Raw genomic sequence first — 21489 nt, 5'->3', positions numbered from 1 at the left:
GGTCCGTTGGTCCGCCGGCAACCGGTGGTATGTCAGTGGGGGATTAGGCATCCCCGCGGATCCCCCAGAATCCCCAGAATCACCAGAATCCCCTTTGTTCAGATGGCTGTCGGTTTGAGTTGCTGCTCTTTGGTTGGCTGGCTGATTGTTTCTGGCTGCCGTCGGTGGCTGCAAAATGTCAAAAGCGGTGAAAAATGAAGCCCACCGCCTTTTGATGTTCCAGTTGTAATTGTTGTTGCTATCCTCCTCCTGACCGCCGGTGCAGCAAGTCGAATCCCTTTTGGCGGCCAGGCCACCCTCGGTATTAATTTTTCATTGGCGTGTGCCCGGGACAGACGGCACAGTCGTGGGTCGTACGGTCCGTCCGGCCAGGGGGAATAAATCCATAAAACAATTTGAGAAATTAAACAATCAAAAGGCGTTAAGTGTTGCTGACTTTTGCTCGAGGGTTGCTCGATTACTTCCCCCTCCCCACCCCTCTCGCGCATCCACCCAGGTCTGATTACTCCGATGCGGATGAGAATGGATAGGAATGATGTGGATGTTGATGTTGGGTGCTGGTGTGTTATTGCGGACCAGCTGGCTGGGTACTTCTGGCCGTATTTGCGTAGTTGATTAACCCGGCCAGCGGACAGGGAACCAAGCAAATAAACCATGCATTAAGGCCTTGTCACACATCATAGCGGTTTAATGTGTGTTTATGTGTCGCCAAACACACTCGCACAGCCACTTATGTACCCTCTCTTTTTATTCTATTTTTTTTCGCTTTATTTTTTCGCTTTTTGCCGGGGCGTGGAGCGCATTTTATAAGCTTTTATAATACACTTGAGTGGTCCAGTCCAGCAGCTACTAGATTGCCCAAATTGCTTGCATTCTTTACAAGAGCTCCTGCTCTTTTATGTGTAAAAAAAAAGATATTTGCATACGAGTGGGATGACCAAAGGCATTCAAATTCCATCCAAAATAAAAAAAATTGTCCATAACATGGCAGGTAAGCGTAGTTGAGGGTAGGAATTCCAGCTCCAGGTACAAACAACTTTTTGTCAGAATATTTAATAAGGGTACAACATCGCTACTGAAAAGTATGCCATAAACTAAAATATCTGCACAATCGAGCGAGCAGCAGGCAAATAAATATCCAGCATGCGCTTCCAAAACTTAAAATAAAAAACAGAAAGAACCTTCGACAAAGTGCAAAAACCTGATTAAAACCGATAATAGCAGCGTATGCAAATCTACAAAATATCCGTGACAGTTTAATCGAAATATACGAGGCAGGCAGCTCGCACGGATTGTTTTCTTATATTTATCTAATGTCAAACTAGACGAAAATATATAGCAAACATATATATACATAAACATATATCTTCTGACACACGCAGAAGACGAAGAAGATGTCTCACACGATCTTTTGTCTCGAAAGTGAAGTGTTTTGATATTTGCATATATTTGTTTTTGGCATTTGGCTGAAATTCTGCTCACCTTGCCGCTCATATCAATCACTTTTTAATTATAAGCCTCGCGGCATCGCGTTCATTCCACACACTTTTGATTGTTGATTTATGAAAGCGTTGATGTTTGGCGCGCTCTGCTCGCTGGAAAGTATCTGCAGCTGTTTGGCGAAATTTAATGTGAAATTGGCCGGGTGCCCAAATGAGTTAAACAAATAAAGAGCGGCAAATGCGGCGGCAGACGGCGCGGAAAAGTGCACACGAACGCACAACGCGCTGCGTTACTCATTAGGTTGGATTTTCTCGAAAGCCATAAACAGAAATTGCAAAATGGCAGGATAAAACGAGGATGCACACATTATATCCCACCCCATCCCCCATCCCATTGCCATCCAATACGCCCACTCTTGCGGTCTGTCACCTGCAATTTGTGTCGCTTTCTGGGGGCTTAGCATCCTCGCAAGGGACACAGCCCATATGACAGCGGGGATTTGGCATTGTGAGTGTATATGTTTGTATGTGTGGCTAGGCTACTAAAAGCAAAGCTCTGGCCCCAGGACGACAAGTGGGTGGGGTGGGTGGCATGGTTTGGGTGGACATAGAGCCACCACCCAAGCTGAAGAATATTAAGTTAATTCGAGCGTAAGAGTGAGTGTTTGGCCGGGCAAAGATGTTATAATGCGAGTAATGGATAACGCCAACCCGACCAACCAGCCAACCAACCAACCAACGGAGCAACCAACGAAACGGGAAGTCCCTAATTTGTTTTCAAAAATTCCTTAGCAGCGGCCAGGCAAAAACCATTAAATTTGATTGCGGCAAACTTTTTGTTTCGACCATTCCAGGCAGAAATGCGATAATGCTATGCAAAATATTTAAATGCGAATGAAGAGCAGAGTTTGTCACTGTAAGTTAAGCTAAGCTTATTTGCTTGGCTCCCTTTATACTATTACTAATTTCAAAAGGCATATTCAAATTTTACCATGTGTGTGCTGCCTGGCTGCTGCCAAACCGAAAGTTGTATACAAAAAGTTAACTCTTTGACTTTCACCCGCAGGGCAAATTGTATAGAATTGAATGGGTATGCGGTATGCGAATGCGCTTTGATAACTTTAATCCGATTGAATGTAATAAACTGAGCTATGGTGACTCATCAAATTATCGGGGATCCGCTAGAAATATCACATTTGCACCGTATTTACCCAATATCGCTGGCAAAACACTCACTCACTCACTCATGCCACATTTCGCACAGTGGAGAGGCAGCAAATTACTTGTTAAGTACATTAAAAAAACCCATTCGTAGCGATTGTTTTGGCTAATTTGTGTTTGCACTTCAGCGAATTTTCACCTACTCCCAATTAGACGAGTGTGAAAATCGCTCGAAACGTGCTAAAGGCCAACATATTGACATATACCAAAGGTGACAAAGACCATTTTACACCTATACACCATTTGTCTTAGAAACCAATGTGCTAAAAATGTGCTAAAAAAAAAAAAGTAGAAAAAAAATGTCTAAAAACGATGATAAAACGATTTTTGCCCACATGGCGACCCACATTCAAGGCAAGAGAAGATTTCCCCCAATTCTTTCTGCTCGCAGTCAAACAATTATTTATAACCCTAGGTATTTTGAAAATTTCACAGAAACCCAAGCAGCAATATCCATCTATTCTATAGAAGCTGAAGGAAGGCCAAGAACGGGGTAGAATCCCAAATAAACATTTATTCAAGGGGCGCGCCCACACAAATGACCAATGACCACCAATGACCAAGCGTATGTGCATATTTAAAGAGCATGACGTCGAGTTGATAATCCAATCCACAATGGTTCATCTAGTTTCTACGGCTGCCTTCTTGCAGCAAGTGAAATCTTTCGAGTTGCATGCACAACATTAAATTCGGTGTGATTTGGAATTAGCGTGCTGTTGCTGATGATTTGGACACAACACGGAGCGAAAAAACCGAAAACAATAAACAAATAAATGAGGAAAAGATAAAAATTCCCAGTTGGTCGTGGTGGGGAGCGGAGCGAAAGTGTCCGGGTGACTGAGATTGTGATTGGTGTATAAATAAACCAAGGCGATACATAATATAGCCTTTGGGATTGAAAGGCAAACAGCAGGAAGAACAGAGAATCGGGAAAATAAAGTCATCAACTCAGATACCGATCATCGTTGTCTTGGGTCCTCTCCTTTTTAGCCAGAAAAGGGCTCCTTCGGCTCCTCGTTCCCTGGTGCTTAAGCACATTTTGATGCCACTTCTTCGCTTTTTTCGTTTTTTTTTCTTTTTCTGGTATGGTTCGGTATGGTATACATGTAGACAGTGTCTCTAAATACCCGGCAAACCCGACTTGGAGTATTACGAGTGAATCGGCAATGACCTTAGCACGAGTTCTGGTTTCGAAGACGACAGCCAAGAAAGGAGGAGTGTGGATTTGGTCACCACAAACAACCACATTGTTGTATGGCATGGAATGGAATTAAGCGAAACGATGACGGTGTGGATTCGAGCACGAGGAGGTAGCACGGGGGGTAACGTCATTAGCATTATGGAAATGTTTATAAATACTGCTCGGCTTGATTCTGATTCCGATTCCGATTCCGATTTCAGTGCTGTGCCTGTCCCTGGAACATTACCAAGTGAGTTCGGTTTGGTTTCTTCAGCGCCGTCTTCACTGAATCACCAGGTTGTCGTCTGCTCGACCGTTAGCAAAGTGGTCAGCCAGGTTAACTGCGCGTGCTGGCTACTTGACTTTCATGCCAGTTGCGAGTTCAATAAACCACGCTCTTATTTGGTCAAAAGCTATATTTTTTGGCGGCAGATGTGCCAGGGAAGGGGTGAGGAGTTCACTTCTTAATTATCAAGCAAGAGCAGACAGTACTACTTTCTCCACGATACCTTCGACCCTTTTTGTTTCACTTTTCCCCACTACCCTACGATCATTATACAAAACAATAACTCGCTGTGGTGGTTTTACTGTGAAGTTTGTGCCGCGCGAAAGTCATAAAAACACGCATACAAAACGCAGAGGAGAGCGAAGAGATAGCAATCCATCGGTTTTGGCCCGCCCAAAAAGCACATTTAAGTGGCCAAAAGAGGCTGCCAATTGAAACAAACAGCTGCTAGACGCTCAACATTTTGTTTTTTTTTTTTTTATGGCTAGCACACAGCGAGCAGGAAGTTTCAGAGATCGCCGGTGGTGGCTAATAAAGTTATAAAGCGGAGCTGCGCCACACCAAATGACTTTTAACGCGGCACTTACGGTTTAGTTGGCTTTGGCTTTGGTTTTGGATTAGTTTGGTTTGGCCTACCACCAAAGCGGAACTATGTCTCTTTCTTTGTTTATTAAATCACAAAAAGTCAGCCAAGCCTGGCTTCAAACAAAAATTGCTTCCTTTCACTGCAGTTTTTAGTCACGATAATTGCGATACTTTGCAATTGTCTTATCTCTCGTTTAATTCGTCATAGTCCGCAGCACTGTGTAAATGAATTTTGCGGGGGAAAACAAGGAACTGAAGTGTGCTGCTGATTTTAAGATTCAAAGATACAAAGACTCGAATGTTAAAGGCACTAAGTGAGTAAGTGGGAATGCACACAATCAAATTTAGCTTTCAATTAGAACTTGTGCGCATATGTCCACTACGCATTCTGGGCACAAATAAATGTCTCAGTCACGTTTGCCGGTGGATTAACTTAAAAAATTAGATTGCATTGATTTGGCCAATTAATGTCAGTCAACCCCTGGGGCCAAATGAAGCGCAACTAATTGCCCCCAGGCCAGCTATGTTAACTAATGATATTCAATGACTTTCAATGGGTTTAGTTAACGAAATTAATGGTGAGAAGGAAGGCTGCTGCTACTACTACTAATACTACTACCACCAAATTAATAGCAGCCAGCTCACATTGTTAAACATTTATTCTGCCACTTTGTATTTGGAGCTGTCAAGCAGCAGGCAGCAGGCAGCATTGATTTTCCACTTGTTAATCACATGCTGATTAGCAATTGACATGTTTCCATAAAACTGAGATTACCGAACGCAAAAGAAACGCGAACTCTAAAATGAATGTGAAGTGGAAATTGTTGAACCATGAGAAGCACTTGAGTGAATAAATCCCTCTCTATAACACTTATGCCGCCGGATCTGATCCGAGGGATCTGGCAATCGAGGTGGGTGACTGGGTGGATAGGTGGGTGGTTGGGTGGTTGAGTGGGTGGATTGTGTGTGCGAGCGCATAAAATGCGGATGCGGATTCACATTCACATTCAGATTCGCATTCGGATGTGGATGTGGATTTCGGGCGAGGATTCGGGTGTGGATGTGGATGTGGATGTGGCTGTGGATGCGGAGTAACCGCAGTTGAACACACAACGCTTCCGCTTCACTGAAGCCCCAAAACGTACAATTGCACTTCTCTGTGGGCCGTGAAAACGAGGCGGCGGAGAAGGGGGCGGTTGGAATAAATGCACAGACACAAACACTGTCTACAATGCGGCTTACATTTTCTGGCACGAAACTTAAATCAGATTACCATACAATAATAGTGATGGTGGTGGTGGCCACTGCGAAAACGAATTCAATTTGCCATTTGCTTTTTGCCCCATTGTTATCACTCAAAAAACGGCTTACAATTTCTGACGGCGCAGACAACGAGGCGCGCAAAATAAATATTATGCCAAAGTAAGCATTTATTATTTGTTTAATGATAGCGCCACGAATTGCTCTCTTCCGCCCTGCCCACTGCCATCACCCCACCGAAAAATGAAATGAAAGCCGCTACATTTTGTAGTAATTAAAAGTCACAAATAAATATGGCTATGCAGCAGTTTTTTTTACGGAACTACAACATTTAATTGTTATCTTATACACAAAACTGTTACAGTTGCGTTGTGTCAAATGCAGAAATAGGCGACAAAAAAGTTATCTCAAAACTGCAGCATATATATTTTTGCAACTTTAAGTGTGATAAATAAATATGAGCAAATAGCGCCATTTGTTATACAATAAACCATATTAACACATAAACTTGATGGTGATTGTGAAATGTATTGCAGAGAAATGGCCAAATTCAATTAAAACTAATTTTTCGGGAAATCAAAATTAAAGGCTAAGCCGCAAAACCAAAAAAAAATGGGAGCACACACACACGTAATTGGCCAAGTTAATAGCAGTAGAAATGGCCGAAAAGCAGTGGTTTCTACACTTAACCAGTACGCGGTGCTAACGTTATGTAATTAGCCCGCTTTATCTTGCACCGCCGATTTCGGCTTCTATATGTATGTATGTCTGTATATCCCGCTGTTTCACTTGAGGTCGTTCAAGTCGAGGGAGTATATATATATATATATTTACGCCTGATTTTTATACGCCAGGCCATAACAAATTAATTAGGATTTTGGTTAACGCTTGGCTGAGATGTAATACAACGCAGATTGTGCTGCTCGGTTGGCTGGCTAGATTCACAATAAAGTTGGCCCAATTTCTCTTTTGCAGAGATTGTTGAGATCAGCGGGGTTTACATTAATCGAGAGTAATTGCAATCCTAACAATCGCTGTGGCATAGAAGTAAAATCTTTTCTATTTTCTTTTCACGAGCTCGAGTAATAATGGGATAAAAAGTAACAATACGCCCCGATAATAATTCACTTCTTTCTCCGATGTTTTTCCACTCGAATACGCAGATACTCGAACAACTCGAATACTTGAATACTTGAGTATTCGAATACTTGAATACTTCAATATTCGAATACAATCGCAGCATGTATGTACGTATGTACAAGCGTGGCAAATCGCAAATGCAGACATACAGGCGGAAATGTGAGTGGTTATATTATGGACGGAAGGCGTTTGAGAAACAAACAAAAAGCTACAAAATTGAGCTCTTCGCGGTGGCAGGCAGGCAAATGAAAAGTAAAAGTCAAATAGAGCGCAGCAAATGCAAAGAGCCGCCAGACTTCGACAACGAGCAGTGAAAATTTCAAAGTTACGTACACACTGAGCTTGTAAAAACCGGCTAAAAACCAGCCACAACAAATACGCTCGAAATAAGTCAAAAAAAAAAAAAAAAGAAAGAAAGACAAGACAAGATACGCAAAGAAGGCCCTATTATGAGGGTATCGGAAATCGAAGATACAGATACGACAAGGTGTGTCGAACGCGAAATGCCCTGGCAACCGATTGATTGAGCCATAAGTTCCATATAAACACACACTCTAAAATTGTATTGATTCGAATGGAATCTGATCAAAGCGATCCAATTGTGTTAATGATTTGCGCAAATCTTCAAATGCTCAAATTAACCTTCAACACTCGAGTTGGTTATTAAGTGGGTCGGATAATCAGTCGAGTGGAACTTCTGTGCTGGTTTATTATCTCAAGGGTAGCAGCACATACTTCCTGCAATGTTCCATGTTATCAAAAGGCCATTCAGTCATTTACATGCTGCGTGTGCAAATAGAAGTCTGAGAGAAAATAAGGAACTCCCTTAAACGGATCCGCGATCCCTTGACGCATACCCATACCCAAGCCAACCCAGCCAGTCATCAGCCAAGTTGTTGGTTATGCATTTTCCAGTTGATTGATCCCCGAGCGCATTTCCGCCACTTGAGAAACAATGACCTCTCGAGAAGTAAGCCCAAAAATCAATGGGAAATTCAATTACAACCCAATTTCCTAAAGGAACCGACACAAAAACTGCAAGGAAATGGCCGCCGGCCATATATGGTATGTATATGCACGTAGAATCTATAGCTTAGCGGGTTACTTGGCCAGTTCAAGCCGAAGAAACCCGCTGCGATCCGTCGCATTCGACGAACTCAATCCCAAATGGCCAATGGGCCAGCAAAAACAAAAAAAAAACAAAAAATACATAATACAAAATACAAAATAACAGCAGCAGCGCCGGCAATTCAGTGCAGAAAGCCAAGCAAAACTACATAAACTAGCAAACCAAACCGGCAATCCAAACCAAGAAACCGGCAATCCAGCGGAGCAGCAGCAGCAGCAGAGTATTGGAGACCGACCCAACTGAACTGGAAATGCCAGCAAATCCGAGTTGGTGAACGGACACGGCAGTCGCGGCGGCCACCACGTGGGAAACTAATTCATTCAGCGGAGCGGTACAAAACTGAACAATCTACACTGCGACAAAGTTTCGCAGCTGCGAGGGGCGGGGAAGCGTTTCTAGGATTAGGAAATTCACAATAGTAACGAATCATAATGGGGCGAATGTAATAATCCGGAAGGTATGTTTATTTGAGATGTGCTATTTTTAATCAAAATGGGATCAGCAGAGTAAGTTCGAGCATTTAAAACGTCATGGCAATTTTAATTAGTTTGTAAAAAGATTTCGAATAAATTAAATTCGCCAGAGGGTGGAAATGGGGCGCGAGTACATTAGAACAGCTGCTTATGCCCTTCGATTTGACTATGGAAGCGATTAAAGTGTCGTGACGAAATAATTGTTCGAGTGTATGAAACAAAGAAATACAAATCGCCTAAAACCCGTTGCATTTTATGACTTGGCAACAATTACGCCAAGACGCAGAGAGAAAAGAAAAATCCAACAATAAGACCCTGCAATGACAAAAATGGGGGGTTTCTGTGGGTGGCGGGGGTCTATTGTGGGGGGTGTAGTTGGTGGTGGGGGGTATTGGACTGGCAATAATAATAGCGTGGAAAATGGGTTAATAAAATAATATTTTATGGACTCTACGCGCTCGAGTTTCGCCAAGTTCTGCTGCAACTTGGCAAGAGCCAAGCGACACGGGCCACAGTCGCTAAATAATACCATGCGAAAAATTGTAAAAGCAATAAACAAAAATGAAGTAAACAGGGTGGGGATTACGGGTGTTACGGGTGGACCTCTGCTCCCTCTGTTTATTTAGAATTTAAAACCTGGTCATAGGCTTTCAACACCAGGCGTTGCAATCAAAGGTGAGCTGGTGACGACATAAAATGAAATGAAAAGTGTGTGTGTGTGAAAAAAAAAAACAAAAGAAAATCCCCGGCAAATCGAATTCCGATCGAAACTAAAGGGGGGTGGAGGGGGTATGGGTCAGAGCGAGGGTGTTAAATAGCAAGAATAAATAAATAAAAATATGCACGTCTGCATAAGGTACACACGCTCCATTCCGTCTCGTTTCATTTAGGGCTTGTGGCTTTGACAGGCCCGTAAAACCGATACGGGAACCCATCATGCAGCAGGGAATGGCATGGATTGGTATGAGGTGAGGTGTGTGTGTGAGTGTGTGTGGTGCTCGGAATTCTTTGGAGGCCACTAGAAGACCGGCTAGCCAGTCAGCCGACCAACCACGTACCTAGGCCATCGCTCACCCACACTGAACATCCATAAATAAAATGAAAACTCCACCGCCGTAAAGGGGAATCAGTGATTTTTATGAAAGATGTACGACCAGCAGGCAGCACTTGGGATGCGGATCTGCTGCGGATGCGTATGCGGATGCGGATCCGTGGCATTGTGAATTACATTGTGTGCGATTTGTGAGTACGCCCTCTGTTTGCACTTCTGCCACCTAATTGAACCTTTTAAATTGCTCCATAAGTACTGATCAAAACAACCCCTGGACGGTGGGTGATAATAAGCAAATCCCCTGCTCGAGTTCCATTGTCCACACACACACAAGCACACGCACTTATGCACGGTAGTTTCCCAGGATGTGATTTCCATTGTGATTCGTTTTGGTTAATTAAAGCATCACCCGAAATACAATAGCTCCATTGACTAAGCTAAACACATCATTCCACATTGGTGCCCATCGGGTGCCAGGTCGGCAGTGATAAGCGATTTGTTTGGATTGCCCAAAAAAAAAAACACTACCGATGTGATAAGCCCACAATCGGGGCAACAATCGAATAGGTCGACCGTGATCGCTTTGAAATTGGTGTACGTTTGTGTGTACTAACCGATCGGTGATTAGTAATTTAGCTATATAAATTGAAAACGTAATAGGCAGGTACGCTCAGGGTGAACAAATGCAACCTGACGTCGTTGCGATAGGCTAACCTTTCGCATGGAAACGAAAATAACAAATCTTGGAAACGGATACTTGAAATTTAAGTGCTATTGATATGCCTTTACAAAGCAAATTACCCTAATAAAAGTATGATCATGATTACTATTGATGTGCATTTATTTCAACGCAAACTAATTATCCCAACACACACATACACACACGCACACATACAGACTTCAGTGAAAACTTGGAAAACTGGGGAAAATTGAAAAGACCTTTGAAGTGGAATTTTTAAAACGAATTAGCCTAGAGAGCGATTACTGTGACCCCCCAACTCGTCGCTTTAATTGAGACTAGCTCGCTAGATAGAGGATCTATCTATCTATCTCTCTCTATATATCTATCTATCTCCCTATCTATCTATCTATCTATAATTTCATTCGAAGTTCCTCAGAAGAGGTCAGCCACATGAAACTGACGCAATGGCAGATTGTTTTGTTTGCTTTCGTTTCGATATCATCCACTCGAACGATCGCCGATCATTAGCTTAGCTTGTCTCTATTTACTTTGATGGCTTGCTAGTTTATTGTATAATTTAATCGACATTTTACGAGGCCCACTATTGGCGTAATTAGAAAAAAGGTGGCAAAATATGCGCAACTACAATGTTGCCAAATCCGAGTTGAAAAACTGGAGCTGCAATCGACGAGTGCGCTAAGCCGACATAAATAACACTCATAAAGTGATATAAACAAACACCCTCGAAACTGGCTATCCATCCATCTATGTATTTCCTTTTTTTCGCGATACATTTATTGTAATCACGTTTCTATGGTTGTCAAGTGTTTAGAAGTGTAGATAAGGTAGCTAATCTCGTGCCCCACAACTTTAAACTTGAACCACATGGCGAGATACGGAAAGTGCTCCCTTGACACACTGCTTTCTTCTTTTTTTTTTTGGTCAAGTAAGATAGCTGGAAGTAAAACAAAAAAGAAACAGGTATACCGACGAAAGAGATTCTGGTTTTTAATGCAAGGAGAAACTTTCCCGGCGGCCAAATGAAAATGTTTACAGGCCCCGCGTGTAATGCAATTTAAATGTTCGAGTATATTTCTCTGTGTTTTTTGGCCACTCATCACCATCGCATTCATCTTCAAGATGGCCCGAGAGGATCGTGTCTTGAAAAAATGTGGCAGGCATTCACACCTCTGCTTCTCCCTTCTCAGATTTCAGTTTTCAAAATCCTGATTTTCGGGGCCTTACTACAGTCACACGCACATAAATAAGTACGGTCGCGTTATGCGCAGTCGGATAACACGCGTGTGTAATCATCATTAATGTCAATCGTAGTATATGGGGCTTAAATGGAAATAATATGCCTGCCTCCGATCATCATGCGATAATCACACACTTGAATTTGCTGGATAAAAGCGTGCATAAGGCTAACCGATAAGTAAATAGTGCTATCCGATAATTACGTGTGTATAATACAATCCGCACTCTCTTTGATTGATTGCACTTTTACAATATCTACATAGGCATATAATATAACATACATATATCATACCATACCAGTTCCATTGCACACATATGCCACATGTGATATGTGTGCTATGTAGCGCATATGGGTGTCGTAAAGTCGAGGTAATTGCCTGGCGGCCTAATGAGAGATTTGTCCGGCAATTAATACGACTGGTCGCCAAGCTAAATCGCCGGAACGACTCCATTGATGATTGAGGCCTTTTTGCGGGCAAAATGAAAATGAAAATGAAATGAAAATGCAAATGCAAATAAATAACAAACGCACAGCGAATGCGGCGGCTAACGAACGAGAGTGAACTTTGAGGCGTGCCAGGCCAAAGAAAGTTTGCTTTCATGCAAAGCACAGAAGTAAAGAAATACAAATAAAAACTATAAACAATACAACTATAAACTGAAAGACGAAAAACGAAAGTCTCGTTGTATTTCGCCATTCAATTGGCAGGCAAAATACACATATGTGCCATATCCCGGAAGTGGTTACTAAAATCATCATCATTCCACCTCGTTTTCGCAATCGAGAACTTCTTTTGCTTTTGTGCTTACTGCTGCTCGGGCGCGTCAATTAAAAGCAAATCAGGAAAGCAATTTAACTGCAAGATCATAAATCCGCTTTGTAACGTGCCAAAGTTCCATGTATATCGTCAAGTGGGCTTTGCACACACATCTCACTTGTTATTCCATTTCATTCTTTAGCCGGTTTCTGTATAACCCAATTGCGGCGGCGGCATATTCTCGCACTTTCCGACGAAACTAATTAAATAAACAATACCGCAACTCGGAATTCGAATAACAAATCTCGCCGCCAGACGCAAACTATGCTTTTAAGTCATTTATCAATGCGTTTTGTTGGCAAACAAACCGTATAGTGTGTGGATATATGGATATAACCGGCTGACTCTGCTGGCTGCTGGATTAATTTATATGATTGCCGGTTGAGTTTTGTCGGCCTGCAGTCCGAAACTTAGACCCCATAAGGTCAAAGCATTTTTAATGCAACACCTTGAGAATCAACGGTCACCACCAGCGGCAATCCAGTGGTGGCACACCACGAATGCGAAAACGAATACGATTACGAATAACATTCGACCAAAAAAAGAAAACCCGTTTTCCCAACCCCCTCCTCCGCCACCACCACCACCACAACCATGCGACTTTTATTGGTAATGAGTGAGGAGTAGTGGAGCAGCAGCAGCAGTAAGAGTAGTGGAAGTGAGAGGTGTTTTTGGACGACGGCTACCTGGTCGTGGCTGTTCCTTCTCAATGGGGCAACACAAGTAGCGGGTGCCGTATAATTGGCCGGAAAGTAACGTTGACGTTGGCCACTCTCTGCAATTAGAGGCCTTCCATAAAGCCAAGATTTAAGCCTGCCATAGTCCACTGAAGTCCAGTAGAGTGGAGTGGAGTGGAGTGAAATGAAGTGGAGTGGAGTTAAGTGTAGTACAGTGGAGTCAAGAACGCCACCTCGATGACCGAAAACAAAAGGCTCCACCCGGATTCGTTGAATGTTTATGGCGCCCAAGGGCCAAAAGCACACACATGCACACTTGCCACACAGCCAGGCATTGGCACGCAACGCAATGTGGCATAAAGTTAAGAATAGCAAATAGGTAACAACAACAACCATATTTGCGGGCCATGATGAAAAGGCACTGGGGTAGCAGACAATGCATATACTCTTTAAATGTGAGCTATAGAACCAGCAAAGTTCTCATTGCCTTCTCAACAAATATAGGAAATTGTTTGGCTTTTGATTAGATCTAGTCTGATAATGATAAGAAGATGGCCAAACAATTACGCTGATTTAACCCTGATAAAAGCCAGGGGGGAAATAATCTGATTTATTCACCGAAAAAAGAGCAGGTTAACAACAATACAAAGCAACGAAATCTGAGAATCTGAAATCTTTTCCCCACAGCTTTCTCTGCTCAAGGAAAAATATCGAGGTGCCATTGAATGGAAAAGGAACGCACTGTTTATACGTGACACGCAGAATGCAACAACGCACTTTCTTCCCAAACATGTGGCCCTTTTTCTCGTTTTGGCCAACAGCGCTGATTATGAATCTCATTGCCAGCATTCCAGTCATTAAAGCTGGACAAACGATTGGATTGTTAAGCAAAAGGGTCAACCCAAAAGTCACGTATCATTAAAAAACGTAAAAAAAAAAAAGAATGTGTAAAGAATCCGAGAGACTGATGAGTGTAACCAAAACAGATAATTGCTGCGAACGCAGCTATCTTGATACAGCGTCATAAAATCCAGAAAATTCGTCGGTTCGTTGGTATTAGAACAAATAAAACGAGCGAGACCGGAACGTGTTGCTGATAAGATAATGGATTATTTAAGCCCTTTTCAAAACATACATTACACAGACTGACGCTGGAATGGATGTGGCCCAAAATTAATATTACCATATCTTGTGCGGTAGCAAATTGCATGTGAAACGGTTGAAAACCTTCTGCGGCATTATAAATAAGGCCTTATTTATTTACTTTTGGTTCTTGCGAATGGCCAGACAATTTAATTTATTTGCCTGCATTAGGGAAAATAACATATGAGCGGGGAGCGGGCAGCGGGGAGCAGGGAATCCTGGGTGCCCAGAGATCCTGGGGCGGAACAAAGGCATGTCAGAGCAGAGTACAAGCAAGTTGTGCCCATTCTACACACAGATAGTGTAGTGAGTCAGTCAGTCAGCCAGATGAGGGAATCGAGAACGTCTGGGGAATTTACACGCTAAAAAAGCTAGCCCATAGTGCAGTACACTCGCCGTCTAATTACTTTAATTAATACAGAAAAATATTAAGAGGTGTTTCCGCGCCTGTACAAATTGTCAGTTGAAATTTCCATATTGCTATTATACGAAATGGGCGTCTATTAGTTGATCTATTAACTTTAAAATATCACAGAAATTAAAAACAAATTATAATCAATCGGGAAACGGGTTTCCAATAACCGATATCGGAGATATTCATTATATTTTTCCCACAGAACATGACAATAACAACATTCATTCCCAATTTGCTGCCTATTTCTCCCTACGTTTATTTATGTATGACATGCAAATCTTCAAAAATAATAAAATCCAAATCCGAATTAAGAACGATCCGAGTTCACAACATGGTAATGGGTTTTTTCCACAGCATTTGTGAACTGTCTCAAATAAATAATATCACACTTGCTGGCAGCGGAAGTGTATGGAAATCTTGGACACATTGGCCCAACCGCCCAGCCGACCGATGTCAAAGTTTTCATTTCATAGATTTCAGTGACATTTCCTATTAATAGAAGGAAATATTCATTTCCTATTTATAGAACTGCACAGCTATGACGTTTCGCATAGCTCGATTAAGTGAACTCAAAACACCCATTGGTTAACATTACTAGGCTACACTGTGCTCCAATACTTTCTGCCCGAGTTATTGCATGCGTGTAGTAGAATAAATCACATTAAAAATTAAACACGACCCATAGAAACTTTTCGATATGCTCTGAAGAGAACTTGATTGGGTGGGTGGCCGGAGTGGCCGTAGTGGCCAGGCCATCTAGCAGTTGCTGCTGAGCAGTTCATAAAGGACGTCAAGGAGCGGCTATGGATGTGTATGGTAGTATAGTAGTATAGTATATGGTGTTACTTACATTGAGCATCCAAATGGTCATCTCCTCGAGGACAATGTCCATGCTGCTGTGGGCCCCGCTGAGGGTGTAGTCGACGGCATTATCGCTGCTACGACCACGTGGAGCGGGCGGAGCGGATGGAGCGGTGGTGTTAGTGGTGCGACGCCTCATGGGAGACGTGGATGTGGACGAGGAGGAGGTGGATGAGAAGGAGGCGGACGCGGGGTGTGTGGATGCGGACAACGTTGTAGCTGCTTCTGATGGAGATGATGTAGCTTTAGTCCCGGGATTTACTGGATTTGCGGACAATGTCTGTGGAGTTTCGGTTTCTGCTTCTGTCGCACATGTTTTTGCTAATGTTCCCGATGATTTGTTCGATGCCACTGATGCTGATGCCACTGTTGTGTTGGCCAGTGTTGGTTGGCTGGCCTCGAATAAGCCGAGTAATTTCAAATCCCGTTTGCAACAGCATCGGCAAATGCGAGGCATTTCCAGTAAATCCTCATCAGCTGAAGCACTGCCACCAGCAATCGCTGGAGAAAGTTGCTCTTTGGAGGGTGCAGTTGATATCGCTTCTGCTGCTGCTGCTGCTGTTGTTGCTCTTTCTGCTGCAATTGCACTCGCAGCTGATGCACTGCGTCTTCTTCGGTTGGCACTCATTCTGTTTTAGTTTCGGTTGTTCTACTTGCTCGCAGTTACTTAGTTTAATTAATTTAGTTTATTATTTGTAGCGCCAGCTTTTCGTTCTCACACGATGCGAGACACCCACGAAATTGTGTTTTGTTTATAAGGTTTTTTCGGCGATTTGTTCTCTCTCTTACGACGACGTTGCTTTCGTTTTGACCACGACTCGTGGACCACGTTGGGGACCTAAAAAACCAGAATGGGCCAGAAAGAGACATGAGAAACAGATCGGTTGGGAAACCTTTCGCCGCCAGAGCCATTTGTGCGTGTGTGTGTGGAGTGTGTGTGTGAGAGGCTTGAGCTCGACTTAAACTGCGAGTTTGAGTTTAGAGCGGTTCGCGTGAGCCAGTTTCTTTTAGTAGGCCAACAAGAAACCAAATCAGAATATATGTATGAAACTGGCGACGAAGCTCATTAGCAGGGGAAAAACCGTGGTTTTTCTGCTTTTCAGTTTCCAAATTCTACACTAAACCCAGCTAGTGGTCGATCGGTTTTAAGGTTTCAAAACTCTACACAGAGATTTAATGCGATACGATCGATGTTTACGAGTTAACGAGACAGTTGCGGACTTTTTTCGGACACTGGCATTTCTACTTTTTAGTATCTTTTCAAAAAAAATAAAGGTGGTAATTGGATGTGTATTATGAAAACAACGCGAAAACAGCGAAAGTCTGCACTATATTGCCTTTTTTTAATTTCCGTCTACACGAATTTTATAGCATTTCCATTAATAGGTTTGTTTTGGTTCGTTTTAAGAAACTACAAATCAGCATCGGAATTATTATCAATTTCGGTACCGCAATTCTATTTACGTATTTCGGGTTTCGGACCAAAGTCTACACTTTCATGTGTTGGAAAAGCTGTAAGTATATGGACACAGCTATTCCCACACTTCCGTTTTATATTTTTATTTTCGGCTTTTCTTTCGGTTTTCGGTAAAAATTCTACATACGCCCCGTACACCTGCCCTTGTGGAGCAAAAATAAAACTCTTTGGCGAAATTTCTAGCCTTTCGGATGGATATAACCCGCTAGAAAAGAGATTTTTCTATTTTGTTTTGCGTTGGTTTTGAATTTGTTGCTGTTGTTGTAGGTTGTACTACGTTGTTTTGGTTGTGGTGTTGTTGCTTTTATTGTTGTTACAGCCGATGTGAGAGAGATTTTCTCGAAATGATCAAATTATATTTTTGGCGGCGGCCTTTTGCGCTCGCACATTCGCACAATCAGACGGACACACACGCACGCACACACTCAACACATGAGTGTTTGTGTGTGGGGGGGCAGGAATTTAAATTGATGAATTAAATGCAGGAAAACGCACACAAGCACCGGAATTTAAGTACGTCGGCCAAGAAATCCGTTACTTTTCCAATTAACATTGATTGCCGTTATTTGGCACAATCACAAACAATCGCCAATAAACAAAACGCGTCGGCGCGATACGATTTACAAATCTTTATCTTTGCGAAACGACACGATATGAGATTTCGAATTCTCCGCCAATTTGTAGCGCCAACTAATAGTATTTCGTTAGCGGCGAGAGGGAGGATCGGGCGGTGTAACCGACGCGTTGGGAATTTGAATCGAACTGAAACCGCCTTCGAGCGAGCAAACCACTTTTGTTGCAATTCGAATAGCAGCGTCTGGAATTAACATGAGCGTAACAGTGCGCTGTTAGGCGGCTTAAGAGAGTTCTCCCTCTCTCGCTCTCGCTCGCAGCTCACCATGTAGCGCAGACTCCAACCGTGGTGGGTTTTGGCATACTGTGCGCCAAAACAAACCCAAAGCATTTGAATACTTTTTCAAAACATTACAATATAAACTTTTGAAAAATCTATAAAAATCTACAAACAACAGAGTCAGAAAAGTACTAGTATCTTGTTCGAAGTTCAAAGTTGCAACTGAGACATCAATAACAATAAGTATGCACGCGGTTCGTAAGTTACTGAATATATATTCCAGTCACGCCCTCCCAAAATTCGATTTAAGCAGGGGGTTTTCCGGTGTGTGTTCATGTAGGCAGGAAAATTTTCCGAATTAGTTTCTATTCTGTGTCTTAGGCTGGAATGACACATTAAATTTTTGGCATTTTCCGGTGCTCATGTACGTATGCAATTTAAGTGTTCGCACAACGAATTTATATCATACTCGGATGACATGGCAAGTGGCTTAAACAAATATTTTGACCCTTTTTTTCCCGGCTTCTTGTTGAGCCCGCTGCACAATTATGGCCGAGCAGCTGTGAACGATTAATTCTGGTAGATTGACTATTGTCGCTAGAAAAATATCTTAACCTACTCCATTTGCCTGCTAAATAGTTGGGGGGAGCAGCTGTCGAAATTGATAAAAACGAATGAATAAATGAATAAACCTGCAGCGCGCCGCTTTGCATAATTCAATGTTTCTGCTAAGTGTTGTTCATTTAATTGGATTGCGGCCAAAGACCCATTAATAAGCGAAAAAGTTTCAGGCCAGGCTTTAAACAAGTACCAAAGAAGTTAAACTGTAAGTTATGCAAAACAAATGCCGGGGGATAAAAAAGTTATAAGTCCGCGCGCCGTCTACGAGTAATTCCACAATAATCCGGACATTTTTCCAGCCATACCTGGCGCAATTTCATTGTTCCGCCGGAGTGCCTTTAAATGTCCTTAGAATACCCACTGCATATAGGCAGCTGCGGTGCCCATGTACTTGTAACTATAGTAACATCTTATGTCTTATGTCTTGTGTTTTAAATGACGACACACGGCGTGTTGTATGTTTCAAAATTCACATACATATGGTACAAACAGTCCATTATTATAATTATAAGCAAAATCTAAGCCTAAGCTGCTTTAATTATTGGCAAAATTATTATGTCAGCTTATGAGCAGCAATCGTCCTTTGGTGTAATTAACCAAACTGTCAGTGCAGCACTTGTAATACAAGCGAATAAATAAATTATTCGACTTCATATAACACGGCAGTAGATTAATGATTAATTATGCTGAAAATGTCACTTAACCGGTCGGTGGCTTTAGCGCAGCAGTTCATTTGGGCCATAAATCGAGCAGTTTGTTTGTTTAAATTTTGCCCCATTACCGAGGCGAAATGGTCCCTTTGTGCATTCCACCGAATCTCGATTGCAGGCAGGCGAACGCAAATAGAGGACTAATTGATTTAATGCTCCTTACTTTCCGCCATTAGCAGAAAAATTTACCTTAATATGAAATCATTGCCGTCGGCCTTCCTGTCCTTGCCCAGATTTAATTATGTATCGAGACGGGGACTCAGTTGTGTTGTTGCACTGATTTAAAGGAGAGCATGGCATGGCAGCCGTAGTTTCTTTGCATGATAATGATGCGATGTAACAAAGGTCCTTAAATTTTATCTATGCGTCTCAGCAGGATGTGGGAAGACACAGTGGCATGTGCGTATGGTAATCCCTCATTAATTAGGGTACACATTGCGAGCTGCTGTTCTATGGCCTCCATAGTTGTCCTAATCATATAATTAGCCCCGAATGCCAAAATCGATACTTTTGAGGCACTTTCATCCAGTTGGCATTAGATCTAATCCACTGGTGGCTTGGCAAGGAAGCAGACGGAAACAAACGCACATGGATTTCCATGCTAATCTGGAGGATTCGTTAACTTTTCAAGTCGGCTATGAGTAAAAACAATACACACAATATGTATATGTATCAAAAATGCTTGCAATATGAGCGCAGGACTTGGATGCTTCAAAGGTAAGAACATAGTTATTTTAACTAAAATGGGCAAGGAATGGCACTCCGTTAACTTTCGAAAGTCATCGAAAGCGGAATGTGGGCGGTAAGTGCTGTAAGCGCAGACTCAAACCTTTGCAAAGAATTTCGAAAGGAATTTGAATTTATACACAACTATGCGGCGGGACAGAGAGGGCCAGAGAGTGGGAGCGAGACAGCAGCGGCATGGAGAGCACGTTGAAAAAATCAGCTGTTTGTGGGACAGCACCAAAACAGAAACAGAGATGGCAGAAGTAGAGCGCGGCAGACAAAGCAGCGAGAGCGAGAAGGAGGCGCGCGTAAGAGCGAGTGCGTCAGAGCGAGAGATGATGACGGTAGGGGGGAGGGGGAGGGAGGTTAAGCACGCCGTGGGCTTTAAATTTCATGAATGCGAGTGCAAAAAACTGGGCAAAAAGAAATGCGAACAATGCAGAAAAAGGGGTAATGGAGAGAACGCAACCAAAACAACGGAATATAATAAGAGCGCTTTAAAAGCTCAGTTAAGCGAATTAATTTGCATGCCATTCGCGCGTTCTTGCACTCAAAATGTGAATATGTGGGTGCCCCCGACCCTTTGCCGCCCCACCCCCCCTCGCTACGCTCATCCTCAGCCCTTTTGACTTTCCCCAACGCTTTTCCTGCCAATTGTTGTTCGTCTCGGGCATTGTTGCCGCGTGCTCTTTGTTTTTGCGCTTCATTTCATTCGTCACTTAAACACCCCTCGTCACTTAGCGCCCCACCCCCCTGGGCCCACTGCCCCCCCCCCTGCCGCACAAAATGCAACATCCTGGCAGCCATGTGATGCCAATGCCGATTCCCTATGCCGATTCCACACAAAAAGGCTGCAGTAAGAGCCCTCGAGGACTTTCCACTTAGTCTCCTGAAGAGAACGCGCCACTTCAGAGTTTTCAGGAAGTAAGACAAATAATTGCCGTGGCTCGATTTAATCCGCCATTTAAGCGCATTTAAGCCGCTTATTCGGCTGCTTAGTACTTACGTTTTCTAGGAAACAGAAACATTCACATTCGTTTGCCAGAAGTTAATCCGCCGCCGATAACGCCGCCGCCAGCAAAATAAGGCCGGCGGCCCAATTAACAACGCCCATGCAACACGATAATTAGTTGCAATTTCCTCTTCTGCGATCACACAACGAAAGTTAAATTCAAAATTGGCTTTGGATATCACAAATTTTTACGAAATTTCCACACTGCGTTTCCTGCGAAATTTCTCGCAGCGGAAAACACGCTGTTGCGAGTCTAAAGGCTTCACAAGGAATTTGTTGACTTGTCAGTGCGCTTTGAAGTTAGAGATGTGCAGGCGAATGGCCGCAAAATAATCGCTGGAAATGAGGCAAATTGGTAAGCAGAGTGCACGCTTCTATTGATGAGCAACAGTTTTATTCAGGCAATTAGGCGCATTGTAAACTTAAAAGTGTAAATATTTACCTTAATTCCTTAACATAACTGTCATATC

General features: G+C 42.8%; 1 protein-coding gene across 5 annotated transcripts in view; it reads right to left on the bottom strand.

Annotated features, from left to right (window-relative positions):
- LOC6729433 overlaps positions 1 to 21351 on the bottom strand; it is a 37244-nt gene extending 15893 nt beyond the window's left edge. For 2 of the 5 annotated variants that reach the window (XM_016177407.3, XM_016177405.3), the window contains exons 1-2: positions 21014 to 21349; positions 15610 to 16458 (exon numbers count right to left, since the gene is read on the bottom strand). In XM_016177407.3, the coding sequence (XP_016036074.1) occupies positions 15610 to 16248 (639 nt within the window). In that variant the 5' untranslated portion in view covers positions 16249 to 16458; positions 21014 to 21349. Of the gene's footprint in view, positions 1 to 15609; positions 16459 to 17592; positions 17900 to 21013 lie in introns of those variants that run through there. The other 3 variants (XM_016177408.3, XM_016177406.3, XM_016177403.3) reach the window with 3 other exon arrangements.
- Positions 21352 to 21489: the final 138 nt, after the last annotated feature.

Source organism: Drosophila simulans, chromosome 3R, assembly GCF_016746395.2.
Source record: "Drosophila simulans strain w501 chromosome 3R, Prin_Dsim_3.1, whole genome shotgun sequence".
NCBI lineage: Eukaryota > Metazoa > Arthropoda > Insecta > Diptera > Drosophilidae > Drosophila > Drosophila simulans.
The sequence above is the reverse complement of the archived record's forward strand: the minus strand, read 5'-3'. Positions and strand labels throughout refer to the sequence as shown.